The sequence below is a fragment of the Rhinoraja longicauda genome, chromosome 17 (assembly GCF_053455715.1).
Source record: "Rhinoraja longicauda isolate Sanriku21f chromosome 17, sRhiLon1.1, whole genome shotgun sequence".
Lineage (NCBI taxonomy): Eukaryota > Metazoa > Chordata > Chondrichthyes > Rajiformes > Arhynchobatidae > Rhinoraja > Rhinoraja longicauda.
In genome coordinates this window covers 8,978,669-9,005,844 of record NC_135969.1, presented here as the reverse complement: position 1 = coordinate 9,005,844, position 27,176 = coordinate 8,978,669, and the positions used below count along the sequence as shown (strand labels likewise).

General features: G+C 40.9%; 1 protein-coding gene across 4 annotated transcripts in view; it reads right to left on the bottom strand.

Moving 5' to 3' along the window:
- Positions 1–2,072: 2,072 nt before the first annotated feature.
- nisch (nischarin) overlaps positions 2,073–27,176 on the bottom strand; it is a 46,757-nt gene continuing 21,653 nt past the window's right edge. The window contains exons 11-21 of one of the 4 annotated variants that reach the window (XM_078414031.1): positions 26,910–27,038; positions 20,470–20,583; positions 19,988–20,096; positions 18,318–18,439; positions 16,412–16,476; positions 11,150–12,514; positions 8,578–8,761; positions 6,723–6,873; positions 5,481–5,612; positions 4,284–4,445; positions 2,073–3,027 (exon numbers count right to left, since the gene is read on the bottom strand). In XM_078414031.1, coding sequence (XP_078270157.1) covers positions 2,399–3,027; positions 4,284–4,445; positions 5,481–5,612; positions 6,723–6,873; positions 8,578–8,761; positions 11,150–12,514; positions 16,412–16,476; positions 18,318–18,439; positions 19,988–20,096; positions 20,470–20,583; positions 26,910–27,038 — 3,162 coding nt within the window. In that variant the 3' untranslated portion in view covers positions 2,073–2,398. Of the gene's footprint in view, positions 3,028–4,283; positions 4,446–5,480; positions 5,613–6,722; positions 6,874–8,577; positions 8,762–11,149; positions 12,515–16,411; positions 16,477–18,315; positions 18,440–19,979; positions 20,097–20,469; positions 20,584–26,909; positions 27,039–27,176 lie in introns of those variants that run through there. The other 3 variants (XM_078414032.1, XR_013548361.1, XM_078414033.1) reach the window with 3 other exon arrangements.

Sequence of the window (27,176 nt, the reverse complement as noted above, 5' to 3'; positions counted from 1 at the left end):
GAATGGGGTTAGGAGGGAGATAGATTGAACGAGATAGCCATGATTGAATGATGGAGTAGACTTGATGGGCCGAATGGCCTAATTCTACTCCCATCACTTACAACTTTATTTTTTATCAGGTGGGGTTTAATTCAAAACTAATAAATGAGGACTAGTGTGTTATTTGCAAATCATATTTTTTAGATACTTGATCCATTGTTTCTTACAGACCAATGAGGCCTTCGGCCTGGCCAATTGGATGTGAAAGGGTACGTGTTGGCTGCAACTACACAATAGCAAGAACAAACAGGCCTGACATTCATTGCCCAGGGTGGTCATACACCAGTTACAAATACCTGATCCGAGTGACTGGGTTTGTTTGGGATGCAGAAACTGGCGTGATTGGCATTCCAGGATATAAACGACGTGACTTTACACAACAGTTCATGTCATCAAACATCGAAAGGCAGGAAGAGATCCTGAACACCAGAAGCCCAACTCAGTTAAACAGCATCAAGAAACAAAAAAGACTGCTGAAAGCCAAGTTAGATAATAAAAATGAGAGGAATTAATAGAATCTTTATCAAGAAATCAGATTGTATATAGCTTTACAATTGTTTTATTCACAAAATGCTGGAGTAACTCAGCAGGTCAGGCAGCATCTCGGGAGAGAAGGAATGGGTGACGTTTCGGGTCGAGACCCTTCTTCAATTGTTTTGTTTGCCTTGTACGAACTGTATATCAGCATAACTATGCATATTTAAATAGTTCATTCATACTAAAGAATTAAATACACCTAGAGGCAACCATAAACTTGGCATCATTCGCCAACACTCATGAAATTGCATTTGAAACGGTCGTCCTTGTGAGAGATAAATATGGAAAATACACAGCCAACTTAGCTAGAGTGAATGGATGGGGATGCCTTTCGGTCAGGCAAACTGTAGCAACATGCATGGTAGTGAAGTGGTTGAGTTACTGGACGTATTCATAAGCCAGTACTATAGAATCTTGCATTTAAATTATTTTAGATCTTCCACACCCCACCCCCATTTCCACAGATGTTTGCAAGAAAAGTGACACAATTTTGTTCTTTTTTAGTTTTTACAGGATGTTTAGATAGTCCAGTATACAAAAGGTGTGATATGGTATAAATCAGCTCAAACAATATAGAATATAATAGAACAGAATGAAACAGTTCCTCTACAAATGCCCTTGTGCTTTTACATAATTAAAATTACAGGCTACCCCAGGTTACAAGTAGGCTCCATTTTTACAGGTGTCTACAAGTAGATTTTGTCAGCAAGTTGAAAAACACATAAGTCACTCTATAATATGCATACTTTCTGTGTTTTACTGAATGTCATAATAGAATGAGAGAGAGGTGTCCATATGTGAGGTATTTGTAACCTAGGGATGGCTTGCATACAGCTTTTCCAACCTCAGGAAGATAGATTTAACATGCTCAACTCAAGTTCCTAAAATTGTAAAGGAAGAAATCATCAGCTAATCCACATAGTGAAGTGAATTTAGTCAGAACATATAAAATAAATTGGGATGTTTATCATCCTGACATAGCAAAAGGCAAACATTCTTCTGTTAGAAAGTAAGCTAACCAGCTGAGTCAGGCAAATTCTTGCTGAGCTGGTTGTGATGGAAAATCATTTGCAATCATCTACATGACAGAAGATTCAGGCATAATTCTGTTTGTTTAGGATGACATCCAACTACATTCCAGTGGCTTCAAATTGACAAAGCATAGCAGTGTCCCCCTCCTCCCCCCCCCCCCCCCCCCCATAGGATACTCACATCCAAAGTAGTGCTTTGGTTTGTTAAAACATTGTCAAGTGCAAAGCAGGTTCCATGACTTCAGCCAGAGAAATCAGCAGTCTCCTTCAACATGTCAGAAGCACTATTGTTAGTTCATTGCAGGCAATAAAAGCAACCCCAATGCCTTTGATTTAATTTATCAGTCCAGATGGTGTATAGAGTGGACAGATGAAGTTAAACAGAATTACAGGAGAGAACATATTGTAATAATACTCCAAAAACCAGTAAGTTTCAGTAAAGTTCCTCTTTTTTTAAAAAGTATCTAAGACCAACAACTTTATTTCAAATTATAGCAGCATACGAGAGAAAGCTGTCCATTAGATACAAGCATTATATTTGACATTTCAAAACATACAAGCATAACATGCAATAATGACCTTTTATGTACAGTTTACATTGCATAATATAGCAAGATGCTTCAGTATAAGTATGTGTTCATGTAAAAAATAAACTTTTAAAAGCCCTAGACATCAAAGAAACAACTGGTCTGACTCCCATGGTAGTTACAAGTTCCCCAAGAATGCTGTACATATAACCATTTACGATAAGTACAACTATTATAATTTGCAGGCCATGCTTGGCAACAATGTTAGCCTGTAAGCTCAACTAATAGTTCTCTACTGCAAAGCAGCTCCCACTGTCGAGCGAGCAATGCAATCAGCCTTTCACGACTCTCAGGACTGGCTACAAAGAGGCACCACTGAACTTCATTGTTGGTGCCGCAGTGATTTCTTCTATCTGCAGAGCAGGCATTAAGTGGATGTTCAAAATGGTCGAGCATCATATTACCTATGAAATCCTGATTCTGTACATCATCAAACACAAACGTGATGGCCTGTGGATAGGTCTGGTAACCCATGAGCACTCGATCCAGATCACGAATTCTCCTTGTGTCAGTTAATTGGTATTTGTCCCTCTGTGGCGGTTCTTTTGCAAATTCTGGTAATGGATAGCTGACATAATCTTCTTCAAATAGAAGCATGTTGTAGCTTGTCAAAATTAATGTTTTAGGTTGCAACGGTGGTTTGCAGGAGTGTAAAGAATTCTCCAGAGACTCAACTTGAAATGGCAAAGCGTACAAGAGGATGTTGGATGTCTGGAGATTTAGTTCTTGAACATTTTCTGCGATCATAAATGTCAGATCACCAACTTCCTCTTCACTGGGATAAATAAATTTCACTCGACTAGAGTGAACAATTTCATAATTTTCCATTTGACCTGTTCAGATAGATAAATACACACATACGTGTTAAATATATTCCTTGGGATATTTATGTTTTGCAAATAGAACACTAAGAGGCAGTAGTAGATTAAAAAAGCCATGCAAGTCTGCTGTGCACTGATTCAGTCAGATCATACCTGATCTGATTGGAGGCCTGAACTCCATGTGACTATTTTATTTTTTGTCGAAAAGTAAACTCCTCGCAATACATACTAGAATTAAGTAGTATCTTAAGATCCAATGGGGAATTTTTCAGTAATCTACTTTTGCATTCTGGCTACAGCAAATTTTCAGAATAGGAAGAGACAAGTATGAATAATTCTGCTGTAGCCATTAACAAAGAAGATTTATGAAAGTTACACCAAGGTTGAAGTACAGCATGTTGAATGAAGCATAATGTGCAGAATAAACGAACATATTCAAATTGCTTATTAGTGATGCCCGAAGGAACAGATAACAAGATTTTTCCCTCCCATCACTGAGAAAAATATTGGCTTAGTTAAGCATTCACTATTGGTTCACGAGCAGCTTTGGTAGAACCAACCCTGACAAATTATATCTATTGCCAACAAAAGACAAATTAACCTGAAACAATCAATGTCATCCACATAAAGTGTCCTTTCCATATGCAATACACCTAGGGCATTTGGTCAGTCCATCGATTGAAAATTATTTAGTAAGAGCTTTACAAATTTAATTATATTAATAGTGGCAAACAAATTGCACTGTGGACCCAAGAAATTTGAGATGCTGGAATCGTGAGCAAAAGCAAACTCAGCAGGTCAAACAGCATATTTGGAAGGAATGGACAGACGATGTTTCCGGTTAGGACCTTCAGACTGGATTGAACTGTATATTATCTTCAGGTCTTGGTATTAAATCCAATATACCCAAATCAGTCTTTATTGGTACATTTGAAATGAATGGAAATAGGCACTATTCAGCAGACTGAAACACTGAATATTCTTTACTCTTGATGCAATCTATTACTTTGGTAATGATTAGAAACCGAGAAGAGCACATCACTTAACTGACACTTCTGACAATAACATTTGCCTGCCCACTTATATTTATTTCTAAACACAGTGCAGTAAGACATTAGAAATAAAACCAGATTAAATAGAGAACCACTGAGAACAACCAAAAAGCCTGATGGTAATTTTCAAGTAATGCACCCCACAGAAATTCTGACTTTATTCTAGAACCTCAAATTGAGAAAAGTAAACTAGCCAAAATGTGATGGCAATGTTACCTGTATTTTTCTTTCCAAATTCTGTATAGAAGTCTAGCTCTACTGGCTCTGGTGAAGGTGTTCGTTCCAACAAAGATAATACACCCATTAACTGCTGTACAAACGTATGTGTTGTATAACTGTCCCTGGTCAGGCAAGCAATTGTTTGTTCAGCAGATAGACCTATAACAAAAGTAGAATGGAGCATTTCTAATTAAAATTAAAAACAATTTCTTAGGTTTGTGCTAAATTTGCTAAATCTAGGAGTGCATAATTTGCCATAATTATGCGAGGGTATACATTATTTCCTAATTTTCGAAAACAACTTTAGCAATAGTGAAGTTCTACCTCACACTTCCAACTTGTTAATTAAATCTAAACAGGATTCTCGTGATATAAAGAATGATCAGCACATTGCTTTATGTCTGAGCTTAGATTTTCAAGAGGACATTTTGAAAAAATCCTCAAAAATAATTTGACAGTAACAACTACATAATTAAGGAGCTATTCTACCCATAATAAAAATAAAGCAAAAATAATATTACTGATGGCCAGCTTTTATGCCACTGCACGTACTAGCTCCCAGACAGGCTGCTAAAATGACATAACGTAGCACGTGAAGAGAAAACTGTTTATTAGAGAAGCTAAGATTACTCTCCTTGGAGCAAAAGGAGGGGAGTGGGAGATCTAACATTGTTCAGTTATTAAATAATTCCTTCATAAAGAAGCATGAACATGATCAGAATAGCTCTAGTTGAAAGCAACATCAGAAAGATTTGTAGGAACATCGTCATATCCTAACTTACTAAAGGGTACTGATAAAAGGAAAGAGCAGGATGTGGGTCTAATTTGGAAGTGTTCAAAGAGCTGGTCCGGGTATAAAGGGCAAGTTCTAGGTTAGCAAAATTAAATTAATTAATTAATTAAGAATTAATTTGTTACCATGTCAGAGGAGAGTTCTTAGTACCACTGTACCTCCTAATAGCATAGATTCTCAGGTACCCATGATAATAAATTAAACTAATATTGATTTGTAGCTGCACTAAAATATCCATCAGCAATTTGCTGGTTGGCAAGATAATGTCCACAAATCCAAGGATTCTTAATACAAGTTTCCTGTTATTGCATTCTTAATGCAAGATTCATAAAACAGCCACATAGATAGCAAATATTTTCTAGGAAGCTGGTAGATTGCTAAAGTTAGGAGGGGCGACTCACCAGTGATGCGAAAATACTGATCGAAAAGGCCCAAGTGTATGGACTGCAAATCATTTAATTTCAGGACAAAGCAGAAGGAAAGCAGCAAACCATCCTGCTCACAGTTTGAAGATGACTTTTCTTTCCAACATCCTAATAAAAATTTATGAAACAGACCATCAAATATTATTTGCAACTGGCAAGACACTTGCATTTCCAAGATTATTTTAAAGATTAAATGTTACACTTGCTTGGTTTAAACAATGTATTCTGTACTCCATGGAACCTGCTAAAATATTCAATTACATTGAGCACAACAATTTGTGAGCAACATTAATAGCCACCCAAAACAGGTGCTAAGTTCCACCCATTAAAAATTGCCCAGTGCCTATTTTAGGCTTAATGGCAGAGATTGTTTTGGGATTGTAGGACCGAATTGTTCTGGTCAGTATTCTTCAGAAAATGCTGCAGTTTAATCATAATCATGATTGTAATTTATTAGCCAAGTATGTTTTGCAACATACAAGGAATTTGGTTTGCCATACAGTCATACCAAAAAAGCAACAAGACACACAACTACATAAATATTTGACATAAACATCCACCACAGCGGCTCCTCCACATTCCCCAGTGTGATGGAAGGCAATAAAGTCTTATCTTCTTTCCTCCTTTCCTCCCGTGGTCAGATTAAAGGATGTTCTTTTTAAAAATCAATTTATTTACAAAAGAATTCCCAGAAACAGATATGCTCACAATGATCATGTTAATGAAGTTCATGGCCCAATTATAGTTATAGCTTGGGAGGAGATGAATTTCTACATTTTGAACACTACTTTCATTTTATAATCATCAAATCATTACAGTACAGGAAGTCATTCAACCCACTGAGCCTCTGGCAACTTCTGGATGATAAATTCCATCTGTCCACTCTTTTCCCAATAACTCTGGTAAATACTTTCTTAGAGTACCCATCCATTTCTATTTTGAAAGTCATGTGGACTTCTATTAAAAATTGAGGGAAAATTCGACATATACCTTCTTCTTAAGTTTCTATTCATTCTGCTTCCACCATTTTTACAGATAATCTGTAGAATACTGAAAGTAGTGTTCACATCCACCTTTTACTTTTTTTTACACATTAAATTTAGTATTACAGTATTCAAAGTTCCAGGAGGCTACAATTCACACTTGCAAAATGCATATTAATATAATTGCCCCCACACAAATGCAAATAATACTTAATCAAAAACAAACTTGCCATACCAGTTTGTTCAGTGCCCTCACCGATGGTGTCATCCAACACAAAATATAATGCTTTGGTCGAGAGCATTACGCAGGCAGTAACTTCAAGCTCAGAATTTTTGTAAAATATGACTGAAGACCAAATTAGATGCCTTAGTTCTTCATTTTCAACCTGGAATAGCACAAGAATAATGAAACAACATGGGGAGATAACATAAAATGAGTGCATGTCAATTTTCCGTTCAATTTTGATGTTAGACAATGAGCAGCCTTCCTATGTATTGCATTTTTAAAGTCAAATAGTACTAAGGTATTTCATATTGAACTTCACTTTAACCAAAATGCTGAATTAGTGTGACTTCTTGTCTAACCAAAATTCAATTTTGAGTACTAGATCGACATTTCAAAATAGTTATGATTATACAAACTACAAGGAAAAATTAATTTGTTCAAAAATGTGAAAAAGATTTTTTAAAGTTTGTGAATATCTAGAAGATAGACACAACCAGAGTAACTCAGCGGGACAGGCAGCATATCTGGAGAGAATGGGTGGCTTTTCAGGTCAAGACCCTTCTTCAGACTGAGAGTCAGGGGAGAGAGGGGTCTAGAAATATAGATGGGGCTAGGTTTGAAAGCGACAGATCTTAGTTATAAAAAACTAAGAAAACTTAGTTATAGTCCAAGAGAACATTCAACACCAAGCATACTTCTAAATTGTTTGGTTAACCTGAATCCAATAACAGGAAATCACTCAGTCACCAGCAGGAGTAGCACCAGAGTTAAAAGAAAACAGAGTTAAACAAACATGAATTTAGGCACAGGTCTAAGAATAGTACAACAATCCATGCATTAATTTTTTTTTTTTTTTTTTTTTTTTTTTTTTCATACTGGATTTCTCTTTTTATTCACAACTGTATCCATTCAAAGAAAACTTAGACAAAGAGAAGTTTACAGGAAAAAAGTAAACAGAAGGCACTATAATTTCTTAGAGTGGAACCAACATCATTTTGACTCCCAGCACTTTTTTTAAATACATCTCACAGCGGTCTAAACCCACTGTACCACAATGAGCTCTATTGCTGTTTAGAATACAGCCCTTACACAGATATGAATGAATTTGTACAATTTTAATGTATTCACTGAATACTCCATGCATTAATTTTAATGAGTTAAATATCTCCATGATTTTGAAGTTGAATATTTAGTCAACATGACATAATGGCAGGAACGATTTCATGACATTTAGACCAGTGAAAACTTTGTTACATGTTAGGCAGTTCTCAACATAAGCATTCACTCCAAAAGAAAAGTAGTTCCATGCTTCTTCCCAATTCAAATTGAAAACTTTAATGCATAAAATTATTCCCATCTGTGGCCATCAGTCTATCTAACGAGAAAGGAACCCCCAGGCTATCAAGATTAACAAAACTGACATTATCAGCACAACGACCAGAATTAGTAAAAGTGTCCCACCTCGATACATTTAGGTCAAGTTCGAATTAGAGTTCTACAGCTAATTATGTTAGCTCAGAATGAGGCCCTTCAACAACTGTATATGCGGCACAAAATAGACTAATCCTATTTTGCAGCACTGGGCTGGCAGTTTTTACTATCATGGCATTTCAAGTGCTCATCTCAGTACTTTTTAAATGTTGTGTGTGAACCTGCCTCCATCACCGTCAGACAGAGCGTTCCAGATTTCAACCGCCACCCGAGTTTTTAAAAAGCCTTCCCAAATTCCTTCTAAATCTCCCAGCCCTTGCCTAAAATTCATACCCTTCCATCATAGACATCTGTGCCAAAGGATGTTTCTTTATCACCGGCTAGGCATAGTGAGAGTTAGCATAAAAAGACACCCACCACCAATAAATATTACCTCAGCTACATTATTGTGAAAACATTCCACAATAGCTCTTCCTTTCAAACCTGCCAGGTAATGGAGAGATGGGGAGGTGGAAAGATGCAAAGGACACTGGTTCTCTTCAGTCAGTTTTTGCAGCAATGTCTCAGAAGGATACTGTAGAGAAAGGCTCAAGTCCGATTTGAATTTTTGCTGGTTGCTACATAGATATAAAAGAAAAGATAAAAACTTAAATTTGCATCCCAGGAGAAAGTTGTTAAATCAATGGAAATATTGGGAAAATGTTTATGAAAACCATTTTTACAAGCAACTTTTACAACCCATGTGCATAGGAAGACAGTTCTCTCACGCCAACCGCCACCCCCCCCCCCCACCCCAAATACTTTGGTATTCTGCAAGCATCTGCTGCTGCAATTTGCCATTTAATTTCATTTTAGATTACCATAATAAATTGTTTGCCTTATATTTAACCAAAGTTGATTTCTCAATTCTCATTGATAATGAACAGTTAAGGGGTTAACATTAATAGAAATGAAGATGATGTATGTGCACTCAATTGTTTGTTACCGCCTTGTGGCTAGTGGTAAAGGGCATAAATACAAAAGCGAATATGGTAGAGAAAATATTTTTACTGTGAAGATTATTGAAATTTTGTTACAAATAGTTGTTGAAACAACAAATATTTTTCCGTATGTCGAGATTGGGAGATAAAAGAATCAGATTTGGTGGCTCATAATGCAGCAGCAATGTGGATTAACTTCGGTTATTTGGTAAATTAATAATCCAAGTTATATTTCAGGGGTTAAACATAAGCATTTTGTCACAATATAATTGTTATTACATATGATTATCACAATTGTCTTGGAAAATTCAATTAACATTTTAATTTTGTCAATTTCTATTACTTTACAAATATAAATCATAGGCAGACACCCGGCCACCCCTTTAAAAGAATGTCAGCTGCACAAGGATTAAAGTATTCCAAAACCAGGGACCTAATTAAAAATTAAAGGGTTACTCATTTGAAAGAGAGGAAGCGAAGCATTTTCACACAGGGGAGCCACAAGTCCTTGAAACTCTTTCTCCAAAGACAGTCAATTCAGAGTCTTTGAAAATGTAAGGCAAAATAAGAATTATTCTTGATCTGTCAGCAAAATAAATTTCCTAAAAGAGTGGGGGAAGTGATTAGTTTTTACGCATTTTGATACACAGTAGAACAGAGCTGATTAAGGGAATACTTGAAAGAAGTAAGCAAAACTATTAACTTCCCCTAGTGTACAGGTGAGTGGTAGAATCTGAGAGGAATCGTTGAGAATACGAGGAGAATAAAATAAAATTAATGTAGGATTAGTGTAAATGGGTGGAACTTGGAGGGACAATGGGCCTGTATCTGTGCTGCATTTGTCTATAGTTTACTGCCACTAGACAGAAGTGTGGAATTGTGGTTACAATCACTTCAGTCGTGATCTTGTGAAATGGCAAAGCAGGCTTGAGGGCCAAGAAGCCCATTTCTGCTCCTGTTTTTTTGTACGTTGTAACAACACGCTCTACCAAGAAATCATTACATTGGTGTTCTGCATGAAAATTAGCTCTTTGATTGAAAAGAAAACATGATAGCCATAAACTTACATTAACTGTAGTAGTAACCACACATGACACAAAAAAATAGACTATTATTGTATGAACCACCAAATATAATTGCCAGTCACATACATTGTAAATATTTAATTCTTAAGTATCAAATACAGCATACTGAATATTATATTGGTAATTAATCAAATACATTTAGAAGCTTCAGATTTCACACTGTGCACAGATGTCCAAACTAATTTTAATGTGCCTTATCCATTCCATCAAGTCTAAAAGTTTTAGAATTTGAGATACAGCATGTAAATTGGCCCTCAGCCCAGCGAGTCCACACCGACCACCAATCACCCATTCACACTTGTTACGTTTACCCCAATTTTGCAAGCACTCCCTACACACTAGGGGGAATTTACACAGGCCAATTAACCTACAAATAGATACAAAATGCTGGTGTAACTCAGCGAGACAGGCAACATCTCTGGAGAGAAGGAAAGAGTGACTTTTCGGGTCGAGACCATTCTTCAGACAAACCCGCATGTCCAGGATGTGGGTGGAAACCTGAGTACCCAGAGGAAACCCACACGGCCACAGGGAGAAAGTGCAAGCTCCACATACAAAGCACCCGAGGTCAGGATTGAACCTAGGTCTCTGGCACTGTGAGGCAGCAGATCTACCAGCTGTACCACTGTGCTACCCCTAAAGACAGAGCACTAGGCAAAAGGTGACTATTAATCCCATTTACCGGCAAGCAAAATTAATTAAATAGCTGCGAGAGATCCAAAGAGCCAATGAGACTGCATATGCTAGAATCTGGAGTGAAATAAAACCACTAGAAAAAGTGAATGGCTCAAATAGGATCTATAGAGGCAAAAGATTGCCGTTTCAGCTCAAGACCTTACAGATGCAAATAAATGCAATCCCACTGGTTGGCAGCTAAGAGTTGGGGAAAAATGAAATAAACTTTTGGATTAGACTACCAGCTGTGCTATGTTGGTATTACCTTTTAGTTTCTGGAGAGTGACCAGTTGCATCTGTGTTATGCTTCGTCAAGTAGCAGCGATCTGGACAACTTCTGTGCACTATAATTGATTTGACACCCTGAAAGCTTCCTCTCAGTTGACTAAACATTCGCAGAAAGTGGAACTTCTCATGGGGTAGCACAAAAACTGCTGTCGTGAGTTGGTATCCAATCAAAAATTCAAGTATATGACCATCACAAAATGCCCCTGTTTCAACAGTATGTGATCCTTGCTTTGGATTCAAAAGCAGTGTGGCTAATGAAATTTGTTCTAACTTAAATGGACATCTTGCAATCTCTTCAGGATGAAGACACTTCTTTGTAGCTATGTAGAAATCTATTCTTATGAAATAAAGATACTGGGCTGTCAAAATCAGAAGACAAGGTACACATACAGGTTTTGAATTCTCTTCTTTCCCTGGACGAGTTACCGAACAAACTTCAGAATGCAGAGTGTTCGTGTCCTTTAATTCTGTACCACTGACCACCTCAGTGTGTGAAGCCGAAGGTTGCAACTCTTCTGACCAATCCCATGGTTTGAGGTCATCTCGAATCAAAATATATGCTGCAAAACTCCCTTTAATGCCAGTGTCATTTAGTGCAAGCTGCTGATGTTGTAAAAGCTGAACAATGAAGTCTTTCAGAAGGGGCTCTTCATAACCAAGCTTAGGCAAACTTGATGTAGATGCAGAATATTTATGCAAAACAGCCTTTAAATACGAGCTAAAGTCTTTGAGGTTCTGAGAATCAGATATAAAGAAGAAACATCCATGCGTTTTAATTTTCATTGAAAGGCACATTTCTGGCACTGCAAAGAACACTTCCAAGATGTCTGAATAGGGAAGACAGAGAACAAGCTGCATCTGAGAAATGACATTTTGCATGTTCCGTGGGAGTTCACAGTGAGGAATCTGAAATACAGCTACAGCACTGTCAGTCAGCACAATGCAAGATATAAACAATTTTAATCCCGTGTTCACCTGGACACACAGAGTCCACAGTACCTTCAATATCTCAGCTTCTACATTTGCAGAAATATTGGCAAAATCAATGTTTGAACTACATCTCAAAATACAATCACCTTGATCTGGACCCATTTCAAAATATCCAGCTTCATTACTGCAGACAGGATAATTAACAAGATTTCCTTGACGGTCGAGTATGGTCTCAGTGCGATGCAGTTTCAATACAGCTTGATTAATTATTCCAGATAAATGGGCAGCAAAGTCAACATTGGCGGTATTGTATGACACACACGAAAAAGGCAGCACAAGAGTCACTTCAGGATCGTGTCGTGACTTCAGCACATCAGCTCGAGTAATTGCACGATCCAAGGCCGATCCAAGCCTTTTTTTTAAACGGAGAAGTGGAAGGGGAGAAGACAAAATAGATTTAAAATTAGTGAAAATTGTACAAGTAACACCAATCTAAATTTCATTTCGCCAGAGAATTTCCAGATACCTAATGGCCAGAGTATTGAGTATTTCACAGTCCAGCATATGCTTTCCATCTCCCATTTATCTTGTGCCCATTTTCACATTTTCTCCAGAAAGATCAGCTGATTATCAAGCCTCCAACACCCTCTCTAACCAAGCACCATAATTTGTTTTAAACTGTGTTGGTTGCCATTCTGCTACAAATATTCTGTTTGTCCTTTATATTCCACCCCACCCCCCACCTTCTTTGCGCATTGTTTTCCAATGTCTAATCCTGATTAAAGATCATTAAACTAACATATCAACTCAGTTTCTCTTTCCATAGATGCTGGCTAAACCTGCCAAGCATTTCTAGCATTTTCTTTTGCAGCACTAGACGGAGTCTTTCAGAACCACAAGTGTGCGCTGGCTTTTTGTGGAGCAGTTTGATCAGTCCCGGTTTCCCCACTTTATCTTCAACTTAATTTTCTCTTAGGACTTGGAAGCATTCCATCAATTATTTTCTGCAAACTCTCCAGGACATTTACACCTTTCCTAAACAGTCATGTCAATAAACACAATATTCTAGTTGTGGACTAACCAGTAAGATGGGTATCTGATAATTCAATGCAAAGAATGCATTCCATCTAGGCAGCTTGGAACAGGCCACAGTTCTCAAAAAAATTGACTGCATAATAGATGCGCCTTATTGTGGATATTGGATTTGATTGTGTTTTGGTGGAAAAAAACTAGCTTTGTATTGCAGTTAAAAATTACCTATTCACGTGTACACACGAAAATACAGTGCCCTCAATAATGTTTGGGACAAAGACCCATCATTTATTTATTTGCCTCTGTACTCCACAATTTGAGATTTGTGATAGAAAAAAATCACACGTGGTGAAAGTGCACATTGTCAGATTTTATTAAAGGGTATTTTTATACATTTTGGTTTCACCATGTAGAAATTACCGCTGTGTTTATACACAGTTCCCCCCATTTCAGGGCACCATAATGTTTGGGACATATGGCTTCACAGGTGTTTATAATTGCTCAGGTATGCTTAAATGCCTCCTTTATGCAGGTATAAGAGAGCTCACAGCACCTAATCTTTCCTCCAGTCTTTCCATCACCTTTGGAAACTTGTATTGCTGTTTATTAACACGAGGACCAAAGTTGTGCCAATGAAAGTCAAAGAAGCCATTATGAGACTGAGAAACAAGAATGAAACTGGTAGATACATCAGCCAAACCTTACCAAAATCAACTGTTTGGAACATCATTAAGAAGAAAGAGAGCTTACTAATCGCAAAGGGACTGGCAGGCCAAGGAAGACCTCCAAAACTGAAGACAGAATAATTCTCTCTATAATAAAGAAAAATCCCCAAACACCTGTCCGACAGATCAGAAGCACTCTTCAGGTCAGGTGTGGATTCGTCAATGACCACTGTTCGCAGAAGGCTTCATGAACAGAAATACAGAGGCTACACTGCAAGATGCAAACCACTGGTTAGCCAAGTTACAGTTTGCCAAGAAGTACTTAAGAATAGAATAGAATAGAATAGTTCCTTTATTGTCATTGTAACATGAGCCATGTACAACGAAATTGTAAAATGTCAGCCAGTCAGTGCACCATTCAAACATTTCTAAAAGCTAACGATACATACAAGGTAAAATATTTTAAAAAAGATAAACAACTAAAATAAATATCATGAAAATAGCACGCATAAACACCCAACCCTACATCCTTCTGTCGATTTCACAGTCTCTTATTATGTATCGCCCCTGCGTTCCTTGGCGGCTACATTTAGTGCCTTTATAGCAGTGGGGTAAAAACTATTTTTAAGTCTGTTTGTCACACAGAGTAACCACAGTTCTGGAAAAAGGTCATGTGGACAGATGAGACGAAGATTAACTTATATCAGATGGCAAGAGCAACGTATGGAGGAGAGAAGGATCCAAGATCCAAAGCATACCACCTCATCTGTGAAACACGGTGGTGGGGGTGTTATGGCCTGGGCATGTATGGCTGCTGAAGGTACTGGCTCACTTATCTTCATTGATGATACAATTGCTGATGGTAGTAGCATAATGAATTCTGAAGTGTATAGACATATCATATCATATCATATATCTACAGCCGGAAACAGGCCTTTTTCGGCCCTCCAAGTCCGTGCCGCCCAGTGATCCCCGTACATTAACACTATCCTACACCCACTAGGGACAATTTTTACATTTACCCAGCCAATTAACCTACATACCTGTACATCTTTGGAGTGTGGGAGGAAACCGAAGATCTCGGAGAAAACCCACGCAGGTCACGGGGAGAACGTACAAACTCCTTACAGTGCAGCACCCGACATATCCCATCTGTTCGAGTTCAAACAAATGCCTCAAAACTCATTGGCTGGCAGTTCATTCTACGACAAGACAATGATCCTCAACATACTGTTAAAGCAACAAAGGAGATTTTCAAAGCTAAAAAATGGTAAATTCTTGAGTGGCCAAGTCAATCACCCGATCTGAACCCAAATGAGCATGCCTTTTATATGCTGAAGAGAAAACTGAAGGGGGACAGTCCCCAAAACAAGCATAAGCTAAAGATGGCTGCAATACAGGCCTGGCAGAGATTCACCAGAGAAGACAACCAGCAATTGGTGATGTCCATGAATCGTAGACTTCAAGCAGTCATTGCATGCAAAGGATATGCAACAAAATACTAAACATGACTACTTTCATTTACATGACATTGCTGTGTCCCAAACATTATGGTGCCTGAAATGGGGGGACTATATATAAACACTGCTGTAATTTCTACATGGTGAAACCAAAATATATAAAAATACCCTTTATTAAAATCTGACAATGTGCACTTTAACCACATGTGATTTTTTTTCTATTACAAATTTCAAATTGTGGAGTACAGAGGCAAATAAATAAATGATGGGTCTTTGTCCCAAACATTATGCAGGGCACTGTAGGAGTTGTCACCCGGCCCTGCCAGGCCTGCCTGTCATTCAATATGGCAATGGCTGAACTACTTTTCTGTGCCAGATCTCCAAAGCAATAAATTATTTTAGCTTTCAAACATTTCAAACATTTATCCATCTTCACTTTAAATATTCTTCTATCCTTCACCAATTTCTGGTGCAGAGAATTTCCGAGATTCACTACCCCATCCCAAAGAAATGTTCATGCATCTCAATTTCAAAGCTGTTCCTTATCTTGTAATATATCTGTTTGTTCAAAACTCTCCCACTAGTGAAAACATTTCAGCATCTACTATATCAAGCCCCCTTAGGATCTTTTATTTGAATAAAGTCACCACCCGTTCTTCCAAACTCCCAGGAATACAAGCCTAAATTGTTCACTAAAGGTCTCATCCCAGGAATTGGCTTACTTAATCCCCTTCGGATGTCTTCCAATGTAAATAAATTGTTTTTTTAAGTTAAGGGGACCAAAACTGTTTGCAAATCAAAAGAAACAATCTATACTGTTCCAAGGTTAGAACTTAACGTTTCACTAAACTAAAAAAAATGTCACAAGGCAGTACAACACGATATGTTGGCATTAGTTTCCTCTTCATGGTCTAATTATTTATTTAAACTCTACTTTCATCTTTAGCCAAGGACAGAAAAGGGACACAAAAAAATATCTACATTTGCTGTTGAAGAGCAGAGCCATACTAATTACACAGAAAATTCAACAAATTAAGGATGTCATGCACGTAAAGGAAGTGTTACGTTATATTTCAAACAGAATCTTGAGTTTTAAGATTCGTGAACGATTAATCACCCTTATCCATCAGCAGTTATACAGAAATGTCATACCTTGTTTGTGGGCAGTCAGAATCTTCAAGTGATTTCTTCATAGATTTTAGCTCTGGGTTTGGAACCTTAAATATAATTGTTAGTGCTAAGAAATCAAATTTGATTTTAAATTACACATTTTTCCTTCAAAACCTAGTGATATTTACCACTTTTCTCAACAAACCCTCAAGTGCTTGAAAGGCTATTTAATCAATTTGTTATAAAAAAAAAATTCTCAAGGAGGAATATTACAAAATGATCTTAAATAATGATCTCGATAAGCAAATTACTCTTCTGTCTTACAAACAGCTTTTAAGCTGTTTATAAGATAAGGCATCTTTTCATGACCCAGGAAAAGCCCCAGGAAAGTTGCAGATCTGTTCTACTCAAGGGAACAGTAACACCCTGAAGATGTGGATTTTCTACCCCTGCCACAACATATAATTACCCGTGCTCTGTAAAGAGTCATTAAATCCAGGAGAAGTCAAATGAAAGAGGATTGATTGGAGGTATGAAACAAGGAACGTGCTACTGGAAAGCAAAGGTTAAGGGATCATTACATTACTTTTTCAGTCAGAGAGTTGTGAATCTGTGGAATTCTCTGCCTCAGAAGGCAGTGGAGGCCAATTCTCTGAACGCATTCAAGAGAGAGCTAGATAGAGCTCTTAAGGATAGCGGAGTCAGGGGGTATGGGGAGAGGGCAGGAACGGGGTACTGATTGAGAATGATCAGCCATTATCACATTGAATGGTGGTGCTGGCTCGAAGGGCCGAATGGCCTCCTCCTGCACCTATTGTCTATTGTCTATTAATATCACAAATTTTGATAAGGCGATACAAAAGATCAACTGAAAACAAACATAATAAAAACTAAAATCCTTATACAAAATTGGCAACATATATTAAGAAAAAGACAAACAGAGGCAAGGGAGAAAAACACAAATCAATTGTGTACCTGTTGGAATTCTGTGTTCAGTATCAGGAACTCAGGAAAGATGTAGAGATCATTGAGAGGGTACAAAAAGTTCATGACAATAATACAACATTGGGTTTTTATTAAAGTGGAGAAGCAGGCCACCTTTTGTGAAGTTTGAACAGAGAAAAAAGTAAGCATAATGAGATAATAAAGTGAAAGGAAAACAGCACAGCAGGGAGTGATCCAGGTTTGATTCTGATCTGATGTGAAAGAGCACAATTTACATGAAAATAACCGATGAATGGGATTGATATGAAAGGCCTGGTTCTTTAACAGGAAAATAAGAATTATTAATACGAACTATAGAGAGCAGGAAGTGATAAAAAGATCAGAGATCAAGAGCCTCAAACTCCATTTAGAAAGGCTTTTGAGAAACAGTGATGGAACAGGGTTGAAGGGCATTTTTAAAAACAGTGGCAAAGATAATTATGTACATTCGTTTGTGGTGAGGGGAATAAGGTAAAAAGGAAATGGAAGGGTTTCAATCATTGAATGTTCACAAGCAAATCTTTATATCATTTTTAGGAGGAAGCCAATTGCCCATCAACATCTGTGCTGGCGCTCATAACAATTAATGTATTCCGATGGATTGACACACTCTAAGTTCAGATTTTGAATCCTTGCAGATCCTATGAGCCTTTATATAAATTTGACATTAGTCCTCATGTGACCAAAACCCAATGCCTAATATTCAACTGTAACATCAAAACCATAATTCCTACCATAACTAAACCTACAATTTCAAATTAGCCTTAATCTGATAGTTTCATTTTGGCAAATCTGTGTCTTCACTAACATTTTCTCAGAGATGTGGCAGTTTCATGAGAAATAAATAGATGAAAACATAAATAACACACAATGCAACCAATATTTAAAAAAAGTATAGACAAGATAACTGGCGTTTTTCCATTTTCCATTGGTTATCAACCAATTTTGAAAGGTTTATAATTACCTTGCTCTTGTTTTTTTTGAGATTTGTTGCTTCAGAGTCTCCTGGGGTAATTGTCGAAGCCATAGGAGTCAAACTCTCACTTTGATGTAGATTGATGAGTAGGGCTGATTTAGTATTTATTTCTGAAATAAAGTTTCATCAATAACAAAATTGGCTTTGATATATTGCTCATAAACATTTGGCTTTTTTTCTCCAAACAGAGAACTATCTTGTCTGCACTACCACATTCTGAAAATGTAATTGTGTCTGGTCACAATAACCTGATTTTAGCCCAAATAAAAGTTCAATAGGGATAGCTTTGGAGTGGATGTGTGCCATTGATGAGTTTGGGAAAGTCAGAAGACCAAATACTCCAGATATCCTGAAGATTTTAAACTGCAGAATTTAACCAGAGCTTCCCACTGAAAGTCCCCGACTAGGGACTGGCGTTTCCAACAGTAACTAACTATTTCACACAGGTAAAGCTAGTGTGAATAAGTAGGCTTGTATTTTTATGAGGGGGGGGGGGGAGGAGGTACCATTGAAAAGATCAAAAGGAGTGTGTTGTGGAATTTGTGGATATATGGATATAGGGTTCCACCCTTCGTCAGCACTGACATTCACAAGTACTGATGTCAAATAAAATCATCATTTGCGGCCATGTAGTCAGGGGGGGTTCCGAACCTGTTTTTAAATTTTTTTTTAAAACAGATTTAATTTTACAGCTTTTCTAGCATTTTGTCCTGTAGTTTTTGATTTTCTTTTAAGTTAAAGTAGTACCAGAGGCATCAGTTGTTTTACGGAATACATATTTTTAAAATGGAGGTGAAAAGCACCAGGCACATTTTCTTCAAAAAGGACAAATTAAACTCATAAATTACCATTACTATATTTTTTAACCAGAAAATCTAAATCATTCCTTTTCAGCAACAACCAAGCAAAAACAATTTATTCTACCCAGATTCCAAATATTTCTTACATGCAAGATCCAGAATAAGGTGACTTTCATACAGTTCCACGTAACATAAAGTAAAATCACCACAGAGAACGTGAGGAGGATATGCAAGAGGCCCAAAATTTATGAAAGTTTTAAACAGTAGATAAACAAACTGTTCCACTGACAGTAACCACAGCACCAAAGATTTAGGGAGAACGAGCAAGAAGAATTATGTGGCAAGTTGCACTGATCTGGTCTGGTCTGAATAGTGGTGGAAGCGTATTTGAAGATGGTTCTTTAAAAATGAACACATTGACAGAAAATGGGAAAGAAGCATACCTGCTTCACACACACACATGTTGTTATTTAGCTAATTCATAAGCAAGGATCTAAAAAGTTAGATGCTCAGCTTTTGAGAACCTTGTATGTCAGCCAATTTTGATTTAAAGAATAGAAGGAATGGATCCAATAACATGATGAGTAAGAGGTGGACAGGAGGCCTTATGGTATTTCTAGAAAATATTGCTTTAAAAAAACCCTGGAAACCTGGAAATTTTCAGACATCCACCAAACCCATGATTTTGAAATTATCTTAAAAATACTTGATAAAAGTATTCCAGTTGCAGATATTTTGTGTACAAGTTAGAAATGGCAGTGGTCATTCCTTTAATGCGCACACACATCAATGCAGATAAGCAAGCACTAGAACTAAAGAAAATGGTCCACACCAGCAGCCCGATACATACATGATTACCTTGGCTGGAGCTGGCAGCGTGGTGTAGCAGAGGAGAAGGAGGACAAGCAACATAAGAAGAGTAGCTGGGTTTGGACCCTTGAGCAGCAAGTCGTGTTTCCTCACTGATCTAACAAAAAAATGTACTTATTTAAGAAACACACATTGCCAGGTTTAACAAAGTAGAGTCGGAGACTACTGTGGCAAGCAAGCAAGAAACAAGGGCGGAAAGCATAAAAAAGATCCTGAAACATACCGTTACCTTCCTAATCAAAAGCATTTTGCAAAATAAATTCTGTAATTTAAAGAACATTAGTTTGTCGACACCAATCAAATGCAAGACTCCAAAGTAATTAGATTTCAGGCTCAGTAAAGGATATCAAATCCATTCAACATTATATATAACACTGTTGTTCACTGGAGCTAACTCAGTATTAATTATTCTATACTAAACACCATGATAATTCCAAATTTAATCAGGAGTTTTAATAAAGCAATCTCACTTTTTTATCTGTACTATTCATTCGATCCTTTGCTTCTTTGGCTTTCTGAATTGCCTTCAGCACCTCAACTGTATCAAGTTCTTTTCCTGTTGTAACAGTATTATCCAGACAGACCTATGAGACGATAAGAACATAAGTAAAATTAGAATATGGCAATGCCTCATTCACCATGTCAACAATGTCCAATCCTCAGATTCTCTTACTGGCGTCAAGGATTTTCAAGGATGTGTACAAAATAATATTTCACGTCATCCCATTACCAAGGAAGCTATGTTACCCCAATTCCACACTCTTGAACCAGAATGAACAGCCTCTCAAAACTACCTTGGCAATTCCTGACAGAAGTTTTGTCTCAAAGAAAATATACAACACAAGAGCATAATTGGCCTGTTATATCTGTGCCGGTGGTCACAGAAAAGCTACCAACGTAACCCAACTTCAAGTAATAGATCTGCAGCTCTATAGTGGGGTCAAGGAAAGAACATTCACGTTGCGGCCCTGTTTCCACTAATCTTTCCACCATTATGCACAAGAAGCACAAGACGCCATTGTATGCAGATGCCGTGAAGTGTGCTCAGCTCTGGCTGAACAATTTCTAATCTTGTGATGTGGACTCGATAAGAAGCTCTATAGTTACGGCCATCAAGTATATATCTATATATTAATTTAGTGCAATTTTACACCTTTAACTACTCTTTAGTTATATAAATTAACCACCCATTTTACCGTATGTACGGATGGTGCTACCATTCACTGCAATTAGGGGCGGGCCCTTTTCCCCCACTCGAACTTCACAGTCATAGGGGGGCACAATACTTACGACCGCTCCCGTATCCACTAGGAAAACGATCCCGGTACTCTGATCCGTAGCGTAGAGGCGGTGGTTACGGCCAACCGAGACTGCCTCTACAGTCGATCGGCCCAGAGCCAGCGGGCTCTGAAGCTCCTCCATTTGCCAGACCTGGGGCAGCGGCTGCCGTCGGAGCTGATGTCCGAGATGCTGGCTTTGGCGGGCGACCATCAGCCGTGCATGATATTCGAAGCGGCCTTCCGGGAGAAGCTACCTGGGGACGTCAGGTTGGTGTTGGCGGACGTCCCTTTTGAAGATCCGGTAGCGTTCGCCGAGAAGGCAGACACGCTCGTGAGGGAACGCAACGCCCGAGACGGCTCCGTTAACCGGGTCTCGAGGCCCAGCGGCAGTCGGGGGTGCGGCCGGGAGAGCGACGCATCGGCCGCTATTGCGCAGCCGGCCCGCCAAGAGAGGGCGGCAGCGCCTGTTCATTGGCAGCGGGCTCGACCAACAGAGCCGGATAGGCGTGGCTGGTGCTCTTTCCATCGGCGGTGGGGCAGCGAGGCCCGAAGCTGTAGATCCCCGTGTTCGTTTCCGGGAAACGCCTGGGCCGATCGACTGTAGAGGCAGTCTCGGTTGGCCGTAACCACCGCCTCTACGCTACGGATCAGAGTACCGGGATCGTTTTCCTAGTGGATACGGGAGCGGTCGTAAGTATTGTGCCCTCCTATGACTGTGAAGTTCGAGTGGGGGAAAAGGGCCCGCCCCTAATTGCAGTGAATGGTAGCACCATCCGTACATACGGTAAAAGGACCATGTCCCTGTCCTTCGAGTCCAGGACTTACCGTTGGGAATTCATCGTTGCGGATGTGGGCCAGGCCATATTGGGGGCAGATTTCCTATGGGCGTTTTCCTTGGTCGCAGACGTCCGAGGGAGGGGCCTACAACCCTCGGCTGATGTACGGCCTCGGGATACTGGGCCAGAGGCTTCTACAAGCGCCGCCCCACCCAGCCTAGTCATCCAGTCCATTACCACGGCTCCCGGTCAGTTCGATGCGGTCCTGGCCGACTTCCCGCAGCTCCTCGTCCAGCGTTTTGATTCACCTTCGGAGAAGCACGGGGTCGTCCATTTCATTCCAACCGAAGGGCCGCCGGTTTTTGCCCGGGCACGGCGCCTCCCACCCGACAAGCTGGCCAGGGCGCGAGAGGAGTTCCTAAACTTGGAGAGGTTGGGAATTATTCGGCCTTCGAGTAGTCCGTGGGCCTCCCCCTTGCACATGGTTTCCAAAGCATCTGGGGGGTGGAGACCATGTGGTGACTTCCGTCGACTCAACGCGGCAACACGGCCGGACCGCTACCCGATTCCACACATTCAGGACTTTTCAGCTAGCCTGGAGGGGGCGACAATATTTTCAAAAATTGATTTGGTGCGGGGATACCATCAGATCCCGGTCCACCCGCCGGATATTCCGAAAACAGCGACCATCACCCCGTTCGGACTGTTTGAGTGGTTGCGTATGCCTTTCGGCCTTAAAAATGCAGCTCAGGCATTCCAGCGTCTGATGGACCGGGTGGGTCGAGGGTTGCCGTTTGTCTTTATTTATCTAGACGATATTTTGATTGCCAGCCGTTCGGTCCAGGAGCACTTGGTCCACCTCCGCACGGTGTTCCAGAGGCTGCAAGACCATGGCCTGATTCTCCATCCGGACAAGTGCCAATTCGGCCTGTCCGCGGTGGATTTTTTGGGTCACCGGATTACTCCGGCCGGTGCCATTCCCTTACCAGCTAAGGTGGACGCGGTCCGCTCTTTCCCCCGCCCGACTACCATCAAGGGCTTGCAGGAATTTGTGGGCATGGTCAATTTTTATCATCGGTTCGTGCCTGCAGCAGCTCGGGTTATGCATCCCCTTTTTCAATGTCTCGCAGGTAACCCCGCGGAGTTGGTATGGTCCTTAGCTGCAGAGACGGCTTTTGTTGCGGTAAAAAACAGGCCCTCGCCAATGCCACCATGCTGGTGCACCCGCGCTCCTCCGCCCCCACAGCTCTGACGGTGGACGCCTCAGACGTGGCGGTGGGTGGGGTTTTGGAGCAGCAGGTTGACGGTGAATGGCAGCCTCTTGCGTTTTTCAGCAGGCAGCTCTCTCGAGCGGAGCTCAAGTACAGTGCGTTCGATAGGGAGCTCCTGGCCCTTTATTTAGCAGTCCGGCACTTCCGTTACTTTTTAGAAGGCCGTTCTTTCGTGGCCTACACGGATCACAAACCTTTGACATTCGCTTTTGCTAAGGTTTCTGATCCGTGGTCGGCTCGCCAGCAGCGGCACCTAACCCTCATTTCGGAGTTTACGACCGATGTCCGTCATATTGCGGGTAGGCTGAATGCCGTTGCTGATGCCCTGTCCCGGCCGGCCATTCCCTCCGTAGCCGTGGTTGGTAAACATGTGGATTTCCAGGAGCTAGCGGAGGCTCAGCGCCTGGAAGGAACTGCCGCGGTGTACGCCTCCACAACCTCGGGACTGCGTTTAGAGCAGGTGGCGTGTGGCCCCACAGGTACCAAGTTGTGGTGCGACGTTACTCTCCCACGCCCTCGCCCGGTGGTGCCTGCCGCTCTGCGGCGTAAGGTTTTTGAGGCCATTCATGGCCTGGCACATCCGTCCATCAGGGCGACTTCAGCCATGGCGGCCGACCGGTTTGTCTGGCATGGCCTGCGAAAGCAGGTGGCAGCCTGGGCACGCGCCTGCATTCCGTGCCAGACCTCCAAAGTCCATCGTCATGTCCAGCCCCCGCACCAGACATTCGAGGTTCCCCCCGCCCGTTTTTTCCACATCCATGTGGATTTGGTGGGTCCATTGCCCTATTCTAGGGGTTACACTCATCTACTGACGGTGGTTGATCGGTTCACTCGTTGGCCGGAGGCGCTCCCGTTGTCGGACACCTCGGCGGCCTCCTGTGCACGGGCCCTGGCGTTGCATTGGGTGGCTCGTTTCGGGGTCCCGGCTATCATCACTACAGATCGGGGAGCCCAGTTCACCTCGTCTCTCTGGGCCGCGCTGGCGCAGCTTTATGGTGCTCGATTACAGCAGACCACCGCCTATCATCCCCAAGCCAACGGGATGGTTGAGCGTTTCCATCGGCAGCTGAAGGCGTTCCTCTGTGCTCGCCTGACTGGCTACGATTGGGCTGACCAGCTGCCTTGGGTCCTCCTCGGCATCCGTACGGCCCCGCGGGCTGAGCTGGGCACATCTTCGGCCGAGCTCGTCTACGGTTCGCCCCTGCGGGTGCCGGGCGATATTCTCCCTTCCACTCCCGCCTTGCCGCCATCCGTCACGTCAGTCTTGGGCTCCCTCCGGGAACGGGTGGGTTCTCTGGCTCCAGTCCCCACCTCTAGTCACGGAAGCACAGCAGTTCACGTTCCTTCGGAATTGCGGAGCTGTGATTTCGTGTTTCTTCGGAAAGATTGCCACCGTCCCCCTCTTCAGCCGGTTTACCAGGGCCCGTTCCAGGTGCTCAAAAGAGGGACTGTAACCTTCACCTTGCAGGTAGGAAATCGTCAGGGGCTGGTTTCAGTGTCCCGTCTCAAGCCGGCCCATTTAGACCAGGACCTCCCCGTGTCGGTGGCTCAGCCGCCGCGCCGGGGCCGGCCTGTGGCTGCTCGACTGGTCCCGTCAGCGGCGCCCAGTTTACCACCTCTTGGGCCTCCGCCGCCTATGGTTGGTCCCGGGCTGCCGTTGTTCATCAAGTGCCCCACGTCACCTGCACCCTCCGCTCCAGTGGACCCCCCATCGCCTCCAGCGGCGGCGTCCCCCCCGCCTCCTGTCACGCTGGGGGTATCGGTTTCCCCCATCCGTACACGTTCTGGGCGGGAGGTTCGGCCGCCCGTGAGGTATGGTTTCGAGGGTTCTGGGGGGGGTCATGTAGGGACATAGGGATTGGCCAGGTAATAGAACCCTCGGATTGGGTTACGGTCACGGGGTGAGGAAGCGCGGGGTATTTAAATGCTTGGCGCCAAACGTTAGATTAGAGATTAGATTAGTGAGTGAAGTTAGTGTTTGTCCAGAAAGAAGTCTGTCGCGTTTGTTACGGGTTTTATACTAATAAAGGATTTAGATAATACCACTCGTCTGGACTCACTACAATGTAACCTAACCACAACCCTTGTAACCCTTCAAGCAATTATTACAAATCTAATGACACAAGGAACTGCAGTTGCTGGTTTATAAAGAAAGATACACAAAATGCTATGTAACTCAGTAGGCCAGGCTGCATTTCTGGAGAACTCAGATTTCAGCTTGGGACCCTTCCACAACCCTGAACCACAACACTTCTATGGTCACTCTACATTGTTTGTTGCACTCTCATGGATCTGTCTACTCATAATAACTTAGAACTTATTGTATATTAAATTGTTGTTGTCTTGGGGCTGCAAAGCTGCAGCAAGTAAGACTTTTGTTATTCCAGTTCATATCCAATGCATATAATGTAAAATGACACTTAAAATTGTTGATACCCAATCTTGTGAATTTGCACTTTGCTTCCGCCTAGATAGTCAAAATAACTTCAGTATGGATACCAAAAGTGTACACAGTAAATTAATTCTTGCTAATTTTCATATTCCAACTCCTTCACAATAGGGCCTAATTGCTTCGGGCTCTGCAGGATCCCATGGGCCAAGTTTCTAGTCATGTGAAAATAATGTTTTTCTACTCATCCTCAGCGCAGCACAGTGGAGCAGCAATAGAGTTGCTACCTCACAATGCCAGAGCCCTGGGTTTGATCCTGATCTTGGGCGCTGTCTGTATGGCATTTGTACATTCTCCCTGTGACCACGTGGGTTTTCTCCGAGTGCACCGGTTTCCTCCTACATTTCAAAGACGTACAGCTTTGTAGGTTAATTGGCTGTGGTAAAAATTGTAACTTGCTGCGAGTGTGAAGGATAGTGTTAGAATACGGGGTAATATCTGGGCGGTGCTGACTCAGTGGACCAAAGCGCCTGTTTTCACACTATATCTCCAAACGGAATGAAAATAAACTGAAGTAATTTTACTTCGTCTATTCCCTTCTTTCTCACAGTTATCTGTGCACACAATGCAAACTTCGTGTCCACCATTTAACTCACTATTGCCCTTGGTTCTATATAATTGCAAACATCCTAGTCAATGTGCAGCTTGAGCAGTTATGTTGAGACTCTTGAGGGAGAGAATGGAGGAATTGGGGGGGGGAGAAGAACTTTTTATTTTGCCGCCCCTGCAATCAGTCCGAAGAAGAATTCCGACCCGAAATGTCACCTATTCATGTTCTCCAGAAATGCTGCCTGACCCACTGAGTTACTCAAGCACTATGTCTTCTTTTGTAAACCAGCACCAACAGTTCCTTGATTCTACATTTATAACAGTTAATATCAGATTTTTCTGAACATGACCAGTTTTACAGGGAAGGACTTCTCCACGTTTACATGACAAGAGTATCTCCAAAATGCATAGTAAAAATGTTCCAATAAACTTAATGAAAAGTTTGCCCAAAAATACATTTCTCCAACATTTATGTTGGATTTCAAATAATCAAAAAACCCAACGGTAGAAAATTCAGATTGGCATTAAATGAACAAATTTTACATATTTCTTCTTTCAATTTAACTGATATTGTATTTCTGTTACCTCCGAGGCACGATCTCCAAATTGTGCAAGCACCTTTGTTCTGTAATCAGGAATGATACTCAAGGGGTTGTTAATTAGAACGACCTTCTCCAGACATGGCAAGCTTCCAATGTTTTTGATTTCTTCTATCTGAAAAAAACATTAACCTCTTTTAAGTTATTTGGCATTAAACACTAGGAAACATTATTTTATTACTCTGGACAGTACCTCTGCAAAAAAAGGGCACAACACATATATAGACCAGGATCTTCACCAGGTGTAATATCA